The 18,469-nt window shown below is 39.2% G+C and overlaps 1 protein-coding gene across 6 annotated transcripts in view; it reads left to right on the top strand.

The window, feature by feature from the left end:
* Positions 1-18,469, top strand: part of Bmpr1a (bone morphogenetic protein receptor type 1A) — a 106,411-nt gene that overhangs the window by 76,663 nt on the left and 11,279 nt on the right. For all 6 annotated transcript variants that reach the window (XM_075988713.1, XM_075988711.1, XM_075988715.1 and 3 more), the window contains 4 exons: positions 4,543-4,639; positions 4,807-4,906; positions 10,460-10,604; positions 15,926-16,118. In XM_075988713.1, the coding sequence (XP_075844828.1) occupies positions 4,543-4,639; positions 4,807-4,906; positions 10,460-10,604; positions 15,926-16,118 (535 nt within the window). The remainder of the gene's footprint in view (positions 1-4,542; positions 4,640-4,806; positions 4,907-10,459; positions 10,605-15,925; positions 16,119-18,469) is intronic.

Here is an 18,469-nt window from a genome sequence, read left to right on the forward strand (position 1 = left end):
AATTGTATATGTGAACTTTTTTTTAAGAGATCCTGCCAGTGTTTTTCAAAAATAGCTCTGTATAGAACAGAATATAATGTCAGCTTTGTCTACAAATTAATTCTGTTCAGAACTGGTTGGGTTCATAGAAAAGTTCAGTGATAGGTTTATACTTGAAGTCATTGGGCAAGTGACTGAGTTTCATCCCCCATCTCTGGTTGCACAAAAAGACCTTACCTCTAAAATCACAACCTTTTAGCATGCAGGCAGAATTGTTTCCGTACTACTTCCTCCACACATCTTCTCATCCTTTAAAAAAATAGCTCATAGTATAAGCTGCCCCTTATTTAGTTAGTTCTATTATTCACTAACCCTCCTTTTTCTTTTTCTGAATGCAGCCACATGTGCTTTGGCAATTGTGCTCTATTTGCAAGGCATTGAACTTTTGCCTACTAAACCCTATGTCTTTGACTCACTCTGCTTCCATGCCACACCTCTTCCACTCTTCCTAGTAATGTTGATCCTTTGATACAAGTGGATGGGGATGGAATAGTTTTGTTGCTTTTCTTGTATTTGTTCAGATTTGAGCCAGGTGGTGGTGGCACACGCCTTTAATCCCAGCACTCAGGAGGCAGAGGCAGGTGGATCTCTGAGAGTTGTAGCTAGATCTGTAACAGAGTGAATTTTAGGGTAGCCAAGGCTGTTACACAGAGAAACCCTGTCTTGAAAAAGAACAACAACAAAGAACAACCAAAAAAAGGAAGCATTTGTTCATTTTTATGTTTAAAAGTATGATAATTAAGGGCTGGAGAGATGGCTCAGTGGTTAAGAGCACAGGCTGCTCTTCCAGAGATCCTGAGTTCAATTCCCAGCACCCACATGGTGGCTCACTTACAGGGAGCGGGGCCCCTTGTTCCAGCCGCCTGGCTAGCTTACACCTGAAATAATCACACAGAAACTGTATTAATTAAAACACTGCTTGGCCATTAGCTCTAGCCTCCTATTGGCTAGCTCTCACATCTTGATTTAATCCATTTCTATTAATCTGTGTTCACCACGAGGTCATGGCTTACCGGGAAAGATTTAGCATGTCTGACCTGGTGTCTCCATGGTGTCTCTCTCACTCTGACTTTGCTTTCTTCCTTTTATTGACTAAAAAAGAAACTGCTTTGGGCCTGGTGATAGGGCAGAACTTAGGTAGGCAGGGAGACTGAATTCTGGGAGGATGAATTCCGTCAATTATGTTTTAAATAAATGCTGATTGGTCAGTAGCCAGGCAGGAAATAAAGGCGGGACAACCAGACAGGAAGTAGAGGTGGGTAAAAGAGAACAGGAGAATTCTGAGAAGGAGGAAGGAAGCCCATTCCTTCCCAGTCCTGTCCAGATAGCCCAGAAGCAGGATGTGACCTGCCTGCCGAAAAAGGTACTGAGCCATGCGGCTAACATAGATAAGAATAATGGGCTAATATAAGTTATAAAAGCTAATACAAAGCCTAAGCTAATGGGCCAATCAGTTTATAACATATGGAGACCTCTGTCTGATTTTCTTTGGGGCTTACCTGCTGTGAGAACTGGGCAGGACAGAATCCCCAAGAAGCAGGTCCACATGTTATAGCTCACAACCATCTGTAATGAGATCTGGCACCCTCTTCTGGCATGTGGGCATACATGGAGACAGAACACTGTATGCATAATAAAGAAATAAATCTTTTAAAATAAAAGTATGATAATTATCTGGCATGGTGATACCCACCTTTAATTCCAGCAATTTGGCAGATACAGGCAGATCTCTGAGTCTGAGGCCTTTCAGGGTTACATAGTGAGACCCTGTCTCAGGAAAGAAAATAAGATAATCAGTATCAAGTTGCTATGTTTATTTTCTACTTAATAGACCAAAGAGTAATGTAATAGGTCTGATTTAGAATATATTAATACCTTCTTGGCTGTGCTTAAATTTGTGGTAAAAGCTGTTAGCTGTCATTCTAAAATAGTATATTATTTTAAAAAAAATTATTTAATCAGAGTTTGGTGGCACATGCCATTGATTTCAGGACTTAGGAGACAAGATCTCTGAGTTTGAAGCCAGCCTGTTCTATATTGTGGGTTCCAGTCAGCAGGCAGCTGTCTCTTGTCTGTCTGTCTGTCTGTCTGTCTGTCTGCCCCTCTCTCTCTCTCTCTCTCTCTCTCTCTCTCTCTCTCTCTCTCTCTCTCTCTCTCTCTCTCATTATACCATGCTGCCTTCTCTCTCCCAATCTTTCAAGTTCTGCCTGTCTCTGCAGTGTCATACTTAGAAGTATCTTCATCTTCCTCCTTCTCCCTGGTTAGAAGGTGTGAACCACATGGCCGTCAGTGTGGCTTTGGAGCATTAGTCACCCTTGGTGGGAAGACGGAGGCAAAGGAGGAATTGAAGATTGGGCTCCTGCTTCCGTCCTGTGCTACTACTGGGCAATAATCCCTGGCTTAGAGACCTCTTACCCATGATTGCTGAGGATGACCTTTCTTTGCTTCCTTTCAGTTTGCTTTCTGCTAGCTGTCCTTACAGCCTTCTGGGACTGACTGCTTGGCACTTAATTTATTCGTCTTCAGTTGTACATTACTTTCTTTATGCTCATTTTCTCTAGACATGGGATTATTTCAGTGTTTGCAGTATAAACCCTATCATACCTTTTTCTCTTTAAGGATAATTTCAAATGAAAAACTGTCTTTAAAAAGTCAGTTAAAATGTAGAATTTATTCATTTGGAAATTTCTAAATGTTACTGTCTTCCCAGATGGGATTTCCAGCCATAGACTCTTGGTCACCTCATTTTTGGCGGGGGAGGGAGGAGGTAGAGGCATGGTCTCTCTGTGTAGCTTTGGAGACTGTCCTGGAACTTGCTTTTGTAGCCCAAGTTGGCCTCGAACTCAATGAGATCCATCTGCCTCTGCCTCCCGAGTGCTGGGATTAAAGGCATGTGCCGCTACTACCTAGCCTTGGTCACCTTTTTAAATAACACCTGATTATGCTGAGGCATTTCCTTTTTGGCCAGCTGATATTTCTGCTTACATTCTTGCTACCTTCATAATCATGAACAGGAAAGATGAGCTTAATTCCAATTGAATTTTTTGGATTGTACTTCATTCTTTTATATTCAGGAATACTCATAGTTTTCTTGTTTTAGAATAGTGAACTTTTTATGTCTGAATTTGAAAGGCAGATTCCTAGATAATGTAACCTGTCTAGTTTAAAGATTTGGGGGATTATCTGTGAAACATGTTAGTAATCAATTCATATTTTGGCTCAGAATGGTATTACACCCAGGTATCACTTAAATATCAATATGTAATCCCTAATATCTGCTTCCATGACTAAAGTCTTTGTGCTTGCTTTCTTAAGTTTTACAGTATACTTTCTATCTGACTTGTGGGCCATAATCACCTCCTTTAACAGGTACCCCCACTCCAACTTGATTAGAATACCTCTACTTTGTAGTCTGATCTTAATCTCATCCAAATCTTAATACTACTGTGATTGTATTTTTCCAGCAGGTTTATGATTATAATAAAATACTGTGTTTTCTGTAACAGGAGGGAGCGGGCCTGCTTTTGGTCCTGGCCTCCGAGCTAGTTTACACCTGAAATAATCACACAGAAACTGTATTCATTTAAATACTGCATCGCCCATTATCTCTAGCCTCTTATTGGCTAACTCTCACATATTAGTTTAACCCATCTCCATTAATGTGTATCTCCACTCCACTTGACTGTGGCTTACCGGCAAGACTCTAACCAGTGTCCATGTTAGGCAGGAGAACCATGGTGTCTGCCACACCACCCTTCCCAGCATTCAGTTCAGTCTACTCCACCTAAGCTCTGCCCTATCAAAAGGCCAAGACAGTTTCTTTATTCAACCAATGAAAGCAACACATAGAAGAACATCCTACACCAGTTTTCTAGCAGATAATTACTTTTTAAAGCTAAGAGCAGCTAGCTGAATGATAATTTAAACATACCAACATTTAACATTAAAAATCATTAAAATTCTTTTGTTCCTCTATAATTTATAATCTAGTGTCTTTATCTACCCATATAATCTTAAGGAAAATTATCTCACAATCTTACTTTCACAAAAAACATTAAATTTTCAGTAATATTTTTGTTGTTGGTTTTGGAGATGGGGTTTCTCTGTATAACAGCCCTAACTGTCCTAGAACTCACAGAGATCTGCCTGCCTCCTGCCTTCCACCCTCTGAGTTTCCTCAAGTTCTGTGAGCCATCATTCCCAGCTAATTTGGGGGGATGGGGGGTTGAGACAGGGTTTTTTTTTTGTAGCTTTTCGAGTCTTTCCTGGAACTCACTCTGTAGACCAGACTGGCCTCGAACTCAGATATCTGCCTGTCTCTGCCTCCTGAGTGCTGGGATTAAAGGCATGCACCATCACTGCCCAGCCACGCTAATATTTTTTAACTTAGGGTTGGTGAGTTTTTCTCTGACTGAATTATAAATTATATTTACCAATACTAAAGATGTCTATATTCAGTTTAATATGTCAAGTGCTTTAATTTTACCATTACTTTTCTTAAAGGATTCACCAAAAGCCCAGCTACGCAGGACAATAGAATGTTGTCGGACCAATTTATGCAACCAATATTTGCAACCTACACTGCCTCCTGTGGTTATAGGTAGGTCATCCCAGAAGAGTTCAGGCATGATTCTCTGTAACTTCTTTTCTTTGTCTTTAACAATAACTAAGCTACTTAGAACTCAGTCCTCTCAGTGATTCTCTCCTTTTTTGTAAGATGCAGCAGAAACATGCTATACTTGCTTCATTGTTGACTTCCATCCTCAGGTCCATTTTTTGATGGCAGCATTCGATGGCTGGTTGTGCTCATTTCCATGGCTGTCTGTATAGTCGCAATGATCATCTTCTCCAGCTGCTTTTGTTACAAGTAAGAAGATACTTATTTTTATGTAAAACATAAAATGGTTAATTATTCTATATTAGCAATCTTTTTTGTGTTTAAACTAACAAGTTAAAAAACACTGTTGTGTGCAATTCAGAAATCATTAATTTGTATTCTCTGATAACAGCTTTTCAACTGTTATGACTTCCTTAAAAGGAGAGATGAATTTAACTCCAACTAATTTTTTTTGGGGGATGTTACTTCATCCACTTATGTTCAGGAATACTCAGGCATTCTTGTTACAATAGTGAGCTTTGTTATGTCTGAATTTTAAAAGCAGATTTCTAGGTAATGTAACCTGTCTCATTTAAAAATTTGGGGGATTATCTGTGAAACAGGTTAGTAATCCCATAAATAAATTTGTATATAAGGAATTTAACAATATGATGAAGTTGTCAATTTTAAGAACCTGGAGAAAGGGGCCTGGGGTGTGACTCAGTGGTAAAGTACATACCTAACATACAGGAGGGCTTGGGTTCTATCTGAAGCACTGAGGTATAAGTTTTTTTTTTTAAGAAAAAAAAAAGAAAGAAAAGGAAAAGATAAATTTAGTAACTAGATTTGTACTGGGTTGATATTTAGAAAAAATATAATTAGGTCTTTTCCCTACACTATAAATTTGAACCAGATTAAATTAGAGCTATGTCTTCATATGCATAGTTTGGAAAACCTTTCTGAGTCTACCTGAGCTTAGAAGCAACCAATGAAGTAAACACAGTATAAAAAGTAGTGTCAGCTCCATAAAAGTGGAGGTTTTTAGAAAAAAAAAAAAAAGATGGAACAAATGAAAAATACTGACAGCTAATACTTACTGCAGGTGATTGTTTTACACATATAAAAAGAGCTTTTATATAAACTAAATTAAGCATATTTAAATTAGGCATAATTAAGTGAAGAAATAGATAAAAATAGATACAGTTTTAAAAAGAATTATGCATGGTTTTCTGAAGGTTTTTTTGTTTTTTAAGACAGTCTCATGATGTTACCCTGGTTAGCTTTGAATTTGCTATGTAGACCAAGTTGGTTTAGAACTCATGGAGATCCTCTGCCTCTCAAGCGTCAGAATTAAAACTGTACACCTCCATTCTCAGCTGTATGACTCTTTTGAAAAAGAAAATAATAAGAATATTCCTAGCTCGGTAATGGTGACACTCAGCTTTAATCCCAGCATGTGGGAGGCAGAGGCAGCTGGATCCCTGAGTTGCAGACCAGCCTGGTCTACAAAGTGAGTTCCAGTACAGCCGGGTCTGTTATACACAGAAACCCTGGTGGTGGGGGGAGCAAAAAAAAAGTATGAAATAAATATACGATGAAAATTATAAAATGTGAGGTATTTTTTATCTACCATGTGGGTAGATGAAATGAAATAAGACTATGCACGCGTGCGTGTGTACGCCAGGGTAGATGTCGGTTAACTTCTCCCAGTCACCTGCCTCTGTAGTTCTTCAGATAGCATTATTACGCTGGCTCCTCACAGTTTACAGATATTTATTTCTTTAGATAGAAATAGCAGATTGAGCCTATCAGCCTGGACTGCATAGTTCCAGACCAGTTTGTGCTACAGAATGAGATCCTGTTTCAAAACAAACAAAAACTTATTCTGTAACAAGGAAAAAAGCAGTGTATCAACTATGGGGGGGGGAAAGACATGATAATGAAAATAAGAGATATGGTGAACATATGAATACCAATTTAATGACTTTGACTTGTCAGATTAAAGATTAAAAATCTTATAATCCAGACAAGATGCTTAGGGAAATTTGTGCAACCTGGGAGAAAAGACCTAAAGATACTAATTAGAGTTAAATGAAATGGCCCAGGCAGATTCAATGCATACTAGTGAGCCCTGCAGATCTCTCAGAGTGAACACTGATCCCTACAAACAGGAAACAAAGGATTAAGCATAAAGATTGCCTGTGTACTTGTCTACCTGAAGAGTATTTGACTTTATGACACAGAGAATGTAGGTATTCTCTGATGAGAAAATATAGGTGAGCGTCTGGGGTGATGCCATCAGCTGTATTCATGAGGCAGGTTACCAGAGAAGTAGAAAACTGTAGTTGGAATTTTCTTTAGACCACCAACCAGCTCCCAGATAAAGACACAGAGACTTAGTATTAATTATGAATGCTCAGCCTCAGCTTAGACTTACTACTAGTTCTTTTAATTTATTGTGTTTCTACTCATGTATGTTTTGCCTTGTGGCTTTTTACTTTTTTTTCCATTATGTGTGTCCTACTCTCCTGCTTCCTTTGTGTCTGTCTTTCTGATCCCTGGGGTCTTTTCTTTTTCATTTCTGGAACCTAAATTCTTCCTCCCATTTAATTCTCCCTGCCTGGAAGTTCACCTATACATCCTTACTCACTATTGGCTGGTCAGCTTTTTATTAGACTGATCAGGTGCCTTACACTGTTGTTGGAGGCTGTTCATTTATTTCCTGGCTGCCCAGACTCCTGAAATATTCACACAGAAACTATATTATTTAAATCACTACTTGGCCAATCACTTAAGCGAATTTCTAGCTTGCTCTTATGTCCTAAACTAACCCATCTCCTTTAATCTGTGCATCACCATGAGGTCATGGCCTACTGGCAAAGTTTTGGCGGACTCCAGCGGAAGTGTCTGCACCTGGTAGCTACATGGCTTCTCTTGACTCCCTCCACCTTCTTTCTCCCAGCATTCAGTTTAGTCCCCCCCCCAGCTCTACTCTGCCCTATCACAGACCAAAGCAGTTTTCTTATTTATTAACCAATAAAAGCAACACATATACAGAAGGACTCCCACATCATTAGACAGGCAAGATAAAACAGCAACACATCTTTGCATGGTTAAACAAATTTTCCACAACAGAAAGCTTCACAGGAAGACTTGAGTTCTGCAGATAACCCCAATCAGTATTCAACATATTCATACAAAATACTACCCAAGGCTAGGAAGAACATCCAAAATGGCTGGAGGAAATGGTGTCACAGAAAGCTGGGAATGGTCTCTGTTAACCACCATTTTTGAGACTAGGAAACCATTGGTCTTGTTTAAAATCATAGGCCTTGCTTCAGGCACAGAGAACAATTAATTAGTTCTGGAGTAAATGTGGCTCTGGTCCCACCTTTAAAACAAGACTGAACTGGACATGGTGGGACACAGTCTTTAGTTCCAGCACTCAGAAGGCAAAAGTAGATGACTTCTGAGTTTGAGGCCAACTGGTCTACAGACGGAGGGCCTGTCTTTAAAAACAAAAACAAACAAAACCTGAAGATTCATGCTGTTTTCAGTTTAGTTCTGGGAATAATAACACAATAATATTTGTAAGAATACATCCATTGCTGGGCGGTGGTGGTGCAGGCCTTTAATCCCAGCACTTGGAAGACAGAGGCAGGCGGATCTCTGTGAGTTACAGGACAGTCAGAGCTGTTACAGAGAGAGACCCTGTCCCAGACCCCACCCCACCCCCCAAAAAGAATACATCTGTTATTCCCACACTCAAGTGATAGAAGCAGAAGGATTAGGAGTTAAAGGTCATCCTCAACTCACAGGTTCAGCACCAGCCTGGATTACACAAACAAACAAAAAACAGTATTTGACTTTTTTGTTGTAGTTATTGTTTTTGAGTTTTGTTTTGTTTTTTTAAGACAAGACAGTGTAACAGCCCTGGCTGTCCTGGAACACTCTTTGCAGATCAAGTGGCGTTACAGTAATTTAAGTAGAAACATGGGAGGACTTTTTAAAAAGATCCAAATGAAACTTGAGGGAATTAGATTCAAATACCTTGAATATCATTGTGAATGGGTAAGAAAATGGCAAAGTAGATTTCACTTAAGAGCTAAGTGGATATGGGACCATGAGAGTAGAAGCTGTTTGAAAGAATTTGTGTATGTGCGTGTGCTGCAACATGCTCGTGGAAACTTCGTGCCTCCTGTTCAGTGCTGCACACAGCTGTGCAGCTACAGGCTAGCTGGCCCATAAGATTCCTGGAATCCCTCTGTCTCTGCTTCCCATCTCCATGTGTGGACACTGGAATTACATACAGATACGGCATCACCCAACTTTGTATGTGTTCTGAGGATTTGAACTTGTGTCTTTACACTTGCACGGCAAGTGCTCTGCACATTGTTTCCTCAGCTCTGAAAGAATTTTGTATGAGACATGGTCAACTACAGTTATAATCAGAATCCTCGGTGGACGGGACGGGACAGGAAGAAAAATGTTTAAAAAATAATGACCAGGGATTTTCCTCTCTCTTCCATGTGTGTATGTGTGTTTTTGTTTCGTTTTGTTTTGGAGCCTGTCCTGAAACTTGCTCTGTAAACCTGACTGTCATAGAACTCTTATTTGTAGACCAGGCTGGCCTCGAACTCATATAGATTTGCCTCCCTCTTCCTCCTGAGTGCTGGAATTAAAGGTGTGCAGCACCACTGCCTGGCTGGGATTTTTCAAGTTTAAATGAAAACCAGAAAATTATTAATCTAAAAATTTTAGTAAGCTCGTAAAGATACCAAAAATATGAAGAGAAATACAAAGTACATTGCTCAAAACTGGTTATAAAAAGAAAATTTTTTAAATTTTTTTTTACTTTTGTTTTATGTGTGTGAGTGTTCTGCTTTCATGTATATCAGTACCCCACATGTGTTTAGTGTCCTTGGAGGCCAAAAAGGGTTTTAGCTACCAAGTGACTACTGGGATTTGAACTCAGGTCCTCTGAAAGAACAGCCCATGATCTTAACAGTAGCACCAAAGGAAAATGTCAGTGCAGCTGGAAAAGTGCAGATTATAGCTTTTACTGTCCTAGAGCTTGCTATGTAGACCTGGCTGGCATTGAACTCATTGAGCTCAACCTGCCCATATCACTCCAGTCTTAGTTTAAGGGCACATACAGTTTTAGCACAAAGATACAGTTATAGTTTTAAGAGTATGTGTGTTTGTAGATATAAACAATTAGTAACTTTCTGTGCTGAATATCCTTTCATATTTTTTAAAGACATTGTTAAAATTTATAATTTAAATGTTTTTTTTACAGCTATGATACCATGTTACATGGAAGGCAGTCATTTGGGGGTTTTGTTTATCTTTGGTTTTGGGGATAGAGTTTCACCATGTAGCTTAGGTTGCCTTTGAATTCAGGATCCTCTTGCCTGACTCTTCCTAGTGCTACCACATATGGCCTTTTGGGGGTGGGGAAGGTATATGTGTTGATATTTTTTAAACAAGACCTCACTTCATAGTCCAAGCTCGGCTCTGTAGCCCAAGCTGCCTTAAACTCCCATTCCTTCTGCCTCCCAAGTGAAGGGTTAGAGATGTATGCCTTCACACTCTGTTGTGTGTGTGTTCTCGTGCTAATAGACTGTGACTATCTCTTCATGTTAGCATGACACACAGCATTCTACCTCTAACTCCCATTTCTAGTAACAGAATTTTTTTCCTGTGATAAAGATTTATTAGGCTATGATTCTGCCTGAAGGAATGATGGCAGGTCTCAAGGCTCAGAGTATCAGAGTGTTCCAATTTTAATATAGATTGTTTCCAACTTTTTTTTTTTTTAAGACATTACTGTAAGAGCATCTCAAGCAGAGGCCGTTACAACCGTGATCTGGAACAGGATGAAGCATTTATTCCAGTAGGAGAATCCTTGAAAGACCTGATTGACCAGTCACAAAGCTCTGGTAGTGGATCTGGACTACCTTTATTGGTAAGCTAAAAGCATTTTACAGATGTAAATGGTGTATGGATACAGATGTGACATCATGGGTAAGTGGACATCTTAGTTAGTGACCAACTAAAAGAAATGAGAGTTAAGTTTAGGCTAATTGGCTGAGGGGAGTATAACGTTTAGGTCTAAAAAAGATTACAGATAATTCTGATAAATGGGTGGGCAGGCAGGTGGACGGACTGACGGACAAACGGATGGATGGATGGATGGATGGATGGATGGATGGATGGATGGGTGGATGGATGCAGATAATCAGCTTCAGGGATGGAGAACAGCATCCTGCAACCCTCCTAAATCACAATACTACATTTTTGGGTAGGGTTTTTAACTGTTTAATAGCATTAGTTGAAAGAAATACTTAATGACAATTTAAAAATATGTCTAAAGTAGTCTGTGGTAGAATTACAAAGGTGAGAGTAGAGATAGCTGTGTGCAGATAGTATGATTATGGGGAAAAACCCAAGACTGGCACAAATAAACTTATTGCAACCTACACTTGTCAGTTTGCAGAATTCAGAATCATGATTTCAGTTTTACTGATTTTTATATATCATGGCAACATGTCTAGAAACTGAAAGTTAAGAAGTAGTATCATTTGAAGTAATATCAAAAAGCATGAAACATGTTTGAAATAATCTTAGGCAAATATGTACATCACAAATTTTATATACTAGAAGTTATTAGTTATTGAAGTATTGAATTAATTGATATTCTTAAAATTCTTTGAAGTTGATTGTTTCTTTTTTGGTTTTTCAAAACAGGGTTTCTCTGTGTAGCTTTAGACTCTGTCCTAGAATTCGCTCTGTAAGCCAGGCTGGCCTCAAACTCACAGAAATCCACCTGTCTCTGCTTCCCAAGTAGAATTAAAGGCGTGCACCATCACTACCTGGCAAGTTTTCTACTTTTAAAAAGACATTGTAAGAGCTTCCCAAGTAGAAGTCATTACAACCCATGGTTTGGGATAGGATGAAGCATTTTTTTCCAGTCAGGGTATCATTGAAATTAAATATTCTTAAATCTTCTTAAGACTTAAATAGATGGAGGTATATAACCTGTTTGTTTTTATTTTAATTAATTTATTTATTATGTATAGTGTTATGCCTGCAGGCCAGAAGAGGGCATCAAATCTCATTATGAATGGTTGTATGCCACCATGTGATTGCTGGGAATTGAACACCGAGTCCTCTGGAAGAGCAGCCAGTGCTCTTACCCTCTGAGCCATGTCTCCAGCCCCTGTGTAACCTGCTTATGAATTGAAGGCAGCACTACTAGGATGTCAGGTTGCCTCACATGGAAACTTTGTTTCCTTCCTTCCTTTTTTTTTTTTTAAGGCATGTACCACCATCTCCCAGAGGCTATATTCGTGTGTGTATGTGTGTATTTTTTTAAGATTTATTTATTATGAATACAGTGTTCTGCCCACATGTATGCCTGCACACCAGAAGAGAGCACCAGATCTCATTATAGATGGTGCGGAGCCACCATGTCGTTTCTGGGATTGAACTCAGGACCGTCGGAAGAGCAGCCAGTGCTCTTAACCTCTGAGCTATCTCTCCAGCCCCATGTTGTTCATTTCAATCCAAACAGAAATCAGAGCAAATTTTTACAGAAATGGACAGACAGATTTATAAAAATACAAAGAACTAGATGAGCTGAGTTGTTAGAAAAGAGTGCAGGACTAACTACATGGCTTCTCAGCTTACTTAGAAAGCTGCACTAATTAGTGCCGTGTACTCAATGGACAGAGCACAGCCTACAAAGGGATGCACTTGTACAAGAATTTATGTACATGGGATTTTTTGCCTGCATATCTATTTGTGTACCTGTGTACTCAAAGAGGCCAGAAGAAGGTGTTCGATCCCCTGAAGCTAGAGTTAAAGATTATTGTGGGCCACTCTTAAGTGCTGGGAATAGAACCTGGACACTTGAGAAGAGCAGCCAGTGCTCTTAACCACTGAGCCATCCCTCCAGTCCAATCAGTTGATTTTATTGTTATTTGTTGTTTTGGGGGGTTATCTATGAAGACCTGGCTCACCTTGGATTCATAGAGACCTGCATGCCTATGCCTAGGAGTGCTGGAATTGAAGGTGTGTGCCTTCATACCCTGATTGATTGATTGATTGTTTGTTTGTTTGTTGGGGTTTTTTGTTTTTGTTGTCTTGGTTTTGGTGGGGGGCCCTTTTTGAGGTAGGGTTTCTCTGTGTAGTCCTGTCTGTCCTGGACCAGACTGACTTTGAACTCACAAAGATCCACCTGCCTCTGTCTCCTGAGTGCTGGCTGGCTTCTGGCACAACCAGCAGGGGTGCTCAATGATTTCTTTTTTTAAAAAAGATTTCATTATAAAAGGTTACATGAGGCCATTATTTGTTTAAAGTACTGAAGTAATTCAGTGTTGAACTGGTTGTCTATTAAATAGATGTTGCAGGGAATAAAACCTCAGGTATCCATTTGTTGCAAAGTGAATGTGTTCCAATACCTCAGTTGGTGTACAAAATTAAGTTGAAATGGAGGATAGATCTAAATGTAAAAGTTAAACTAGAAAAGCCTCCAAAAGAATTTTTTAAAAGTCACTGTCAAGGACTGCTAGGGCTGCGCAGGGAAACCCTCTTCCAAAAACCAAAGCCAGGAACAACAAGAAAGGATGAAAGTTAAAAGACGAGTGAGGTGCTAATAGAACACATTTGATAAGTACACGGACATTCAGAGAAATGTAAGAGACGAGTGAGGTGCTAATAGAACATATTTGATAAGTACATGGACATTCAGAGAAATGTAAAAGCTCCATAATAGGACAGCCAAATTTTTTAGATGGACAAAAGATTTGAATAGATGCTTCCCTAAGGTTAAGAAAACGGCAGATAAACAAGCACACCTGCGTCATGAAGGGTGTGCAGGTCACATTCATCAGGGCACTGCTGTGCTAGAGATTATCTTGAATTTTCACAGATAGCGGATTAAATGCAAAATAATAAGGCATTTGAAAATAGTTGGGAGTTTACTAACAAGCATATACTTTACTTTTTATATTTATTTTTGTTTTTTTGAGACAGTTTTTCGTGTAGCCCTGGAATGGAACTCAATCTGTAGATGAGGTTAGCCTCAAACTCAGAGATCACTTGCATCTGTCTCCCGAGTGCTGGGGTGTATACAGTAAAACAGTTCTGCTTTTCGCCCTGTAGATACAAAAAATTTGTTTACACAAAAGACCTGAAGGTGACTGTTCATAGTAAATATAGTTTAATAAATAATTAAATTAGAAATAACCTAAAAGCTTACCAAATTGGCAAGTGGATAAACAAACTATGACACGTTCATCAGTGTATAGAAACCAATCACTAACAACAGAGATGGATTTCAAAGGTATTTTGTGTTTAGGAAAAAAAAAAAGCCAGCTACAGAAAACTACATAATGTGTCTACTTATATGACTCACTAAAGGCAGGAACAAAACAGGTAAGCAATGCCAGTAACAGGAAGGAATTAATTATGAAAAGAGGAATTGTTTTAAGCAATGGAAATATTCTTAAGTCTTAAATGAGGTTTTGGTAATTAGATGACTAGGCATTTATCAGAATATGCTGCCCCCCCCCCCCTTTTTTTTGTTTGTTTTTGGTGGTTTTTCGAGACAGGGTTTTCCTGTGTAACAGTCCTAGCTGTCCTGAAACTAGCTCTTACTGTAGACCAGGCTGGCCTCGAACTCACAGGGATTCACCTGCCTCTGCATCCCAAGTGCTGGGATTAAAGGCGTGTGCCGCTACCACCTAGCTGCTGCTCAATTTTTAAAATGTACATTTTATTTTATATATAAATTATACTTGAATAATTCTGACCTTAAAGTATTTCAGAAAGATTCTATGCTAAGTGATTTATGATATAAACCAGTTCAGCTTTGCACAGATCCCGCCTCAGACACACTTCCATCCAGAAGAGCAGGTTCTTATTCATTTAAAATTACTAGTAATCTGAAAATGAAAAAATAAATTACATATGTACTTCACATATTATTCCCAATTACTATGAGCCAGGAATAGGATTCAAGCAAAGGTATATAAAAAAACAAAATTGTAATTCTGATCGATACAGCCAATAAAGTATGAGAGAGACAGAGAGACAAACAGCACTATACAGAAAATTGGACCTTCAGCAAGAGCCTGTGAAAGGAATAAATGAGTGAATTATAAAAAGTTAGAATGGAGCTTGAGAATTTGTTTGGAGGTTCCAGTGGGGGAGCAAAGCTACTTCTATACCCTTCACTGAAAACAATTAATTTCTCTGTCTTTGGGAAGTTTTGAGTGGGATCCACATGGAGTGTTGAAAGAGGAAGAGGCTATCTGACTGGCTGTTCAGGCCAGGTGAATCAACCCTAGCAGTCAACAGCGTGATAGATGTCATAGCCAGATCACCCTCACATTCAAAGATTGTAAGAGCCAGAGATGGTGCATGACTCCAAGGAAACAGTGTCTTCCAGTCACCACAGGACCAATACACATATGAACTCAGAAACTGTGGTAACATGCACACCTCCAAATAAGACAAAATCCCAGTGTTGAGAAGGGGAATTAGACACATAGCCCCACCTCTAACCTCTGGGAGGTATTTGAAGAGGGGAAAGAATGAGCAAAATACTCTATAATGGAAAAAAATAATTGAATTAAAAAAAGAAAAGTTGGAATAAGGGAAGTGTAGGTAAATAGTGAAAGCTGGAGCTGGGTCAGATCATCTAGGATCTTAGAGATTGAGGTGAGGGGTTTAATTTTTAGATTTTGTATAGTAGATCACCCTGAACTCAGTGACTGGAAATCAAAAATATTTATTTCTCATGACTGAATTTGTTGGGAAGTTTGATTTCGAGACTTGCCCAGATACTGATAAGCTGTATAGCTTGTGCCTAGGATTGACAGTTGACATGGTGCTGCTTCTCTCTTTGGGAGGCAGGGTTCCCAGGAGCAGAAAAGGAAAGGGCAAGCTGTGATACACAAGCCTCTGTGAAGTCTGCTGGTCACATACTTGCTATTCTGTTGCCTAAAAGAAGTCACATAACCAAAACCAAAGTCTGTGGAGAAGGAGATTTCTCAGGGGGGACTGTGTGTGATTTCAGAATACATTGTTCATTGCTGCCTTTAAATACTATAGTTTAAACATTGAGGTTAGTGTGTTTACATTGGAGTTATTTGGATATGCCAGTTTTTTTTTTAATGGCATGACATATCACAGCTTAATAGATTGTTAATAGATTGGTCAGTCTTAATAGATTCTTTGCATAAAGAGCTCAAAATGTTGTCCTTTTTCTTTCCTGTGTAGGTTCAGCGAACTATTGCCAAACAGATTCAGATGGTTCGGCAGGTTGGTAAAGGCCGATATGGAGAAGTGTGGATGGGTAAATGGCGTGGCGAGAAAGTGGCAGTCAAAGTGTTTTTTACCACTGAAGAAGCTAGCTGGTTTAGAGAAACGGAAATCTACCAGACGGTGTTAATGCGTCATGAAAATATACTTGGTGAGTTTCCTTCGCTTTAGTAAGTTTCTCATTGTGGCGGGGGTGTTTGGGTACAGGGGAGAGTCTGCCATGTGCATGTGGATTCAAATGTTTGTATAACTAAAAGAAACCCAGTAGAATTCTTAGTGAATCAGAACACTATCTTGAATGCCAAAAAAGCTTTTTATTACTCTAAACAGCATTGAGTTTCTAAAGGATAATTAAAACTGGTTTGTTGAATGTACATAATAATGGAAGCAAGTCTTTCATAGAGAGCATCAGTGAATGCTTTTTCTAGGGTAACTTTAACTGCATCTGCCTTTAGCTTTTGTCAGCACAAGAACCCAGTGTGTGGCTTCACTGTATTTTCTGTGCCCAGTATATGTTCCTCTCACTACCTCATTTTATATAGTAGTGAAGTAATGTAGGTCTCTGATCAGTAAAGTGTGTAAACAGATCTTGTTTTCCTGTGTTTTCTTTTCAGCTGCCATTTTACTGTCTCTTATTTTGTAAAGTGCTTTGCCCATTGCCAAGTGCTGACATTTATGTTCCTTTCCTATTAGTCGTGTAAAATGTTATCACAAACTGAGTGGCTTAAAACATTAGAAGTATGACCAGGTGTGTTGGCCCAAACATTTAATCCCATGTTTAAATGGCAGATAGATTTCTTGAGTTCAAGGCTAGCCTGGTTTACAGAGTTTCAGGACAGCCAGTACTATACCGAGAAACCCTGTCTCTAAAATTACCCCTCAAAAAAGAAGAGAAAAAAAATCAAAAAAGAAAACACCAGAAGCAGTGTCAGGCGATAGCCCACTTGTGAAGAAGGGGTTGCCTAATAAGCAGAAACCTGAGTTCAGAAGCCACTTAAAGAGCTAAGTGTGTTATAGTCCAAGCTCGTAATCAGTGATGGTGAAGGATGGAGGTGGAGGAGACAGGTGGATCCCCGGAGCACTCTGATCCAGCGCTTGGGTCTAAGTTCTGGGCCAATAGGAAACAACATGTAAGGCAGTTCCCTGACCTAAAGGCACTACACTCACATGTATACATGTATGCACATGTGTACACACACAGAGAAAGAAAACAGCTGATTAGATTATCCCCTTTAATTTTAGGATCCAGAATTTTAAAAATCAAGCTGATGGCAGGGCCTTGCCTATCTGGGGTTTCTTCCTGACTGCCAGTCTTTAGTGTTCTTTGACTATTTGGTTGTTTTTCACTCTTTGGCTCATTGGGGTCCCACCACCCAGCTCCTAAATAAATATATGGAGGCTTATTCTTATGAATGCCCGACCTTAACTTTAGCTTTGCTTATTTCTAACCAGCTTTTTATTTATTTGTTTATTTATTTATTTAATTTATTATTTATTTATGCAACATGAAAGAATGTTACATATCTTTGTATCATTAAACAAATGTTCCACAGCATAAACATGTAACACATTTTCAACTAATATTCCACAACAGACAACCTTCCTTTCTGTATTTCATGCGATCTTCTATGTGTGCTGTGACCACATTTCCATCATACAGGACACTCATTAGCTAATTCGGGCCATCTATATCTTGCATGGCTTCATGTAAATATAATTCCACCTATAAAGATTCTGTTTCCCATGTAACTTAAAGTATCTGTTTTTCAACTTGAAATAGAAACTTTTATTTTGGGTGTTCAGGGGTGGGGTTTTGTTTTTGTTGTCTTTGCAGTCTTATTCAGTTTGTGCAGTCCTTCTCCCTCTGTCTCCTGAATACTGGAATTACAAGTGTGTGCTGCCACTCCCAGGCAAAGAGCCATCTCACAAGAACATCATTTAGGTTATTGTGTAATACATGACTTCTTTTTCTTAGTCATTATTATCACTGTTTTGATTAATGTTAGGATTATCATAATTAGCTAGCTGTATGTCCTGGCACAGGCATATAATCTCAACACTCAAGAGACTGAGTTTGATCACAAGTTTAGATATAGCCTGGACTGCATAGCAAAGCCCTGTCTTTAAAAATACTGTAAATATGGACTGGAGAGATGGCTCTGTGGCTAAGAGCACATACAGTTCTTGCCAAGGACCTCAGTTCAATTCCCTGCACCCACATTAGGAAGCTTACAGTTGCCTGTCACTTCAGCTCTAGAGAATATGACACCCCTGACTTTGTCCTCCACGAACACACATAATACATACATAAATTTAAGAATACTCTAAATTTGTTTTTTTGGGTTTTCGAGGCAGGGTTTCCCTGTGGAACCTGTTTTGGAACTCGCTCTGTAGACCAGGCTGGTCTCGAACTCACAGAGATGCACCTGCCTTTGCCTCCTGAGTGCTGAGATTAAAGGTGTGCGCCACCACCGCCCGGCAAAAAATACTGTAAATTTGTAA

Source organism: Microtus pennsylvanicus, chromosome 10, assembly GCF_037038515.1.
Source record: "Microtus pennsylvanicus isolate mMicPen1 chromosome 10, mMicPen1.hap1, whole genome shotgun sequence".
Classification (NCBI taxonomy): domain Eukaryota; kingdom Metazoa; phylum Chordata; class Mammalia; order Rodentia; family Cricetidae; genus Microtus; species Microtus pennsylvanicus.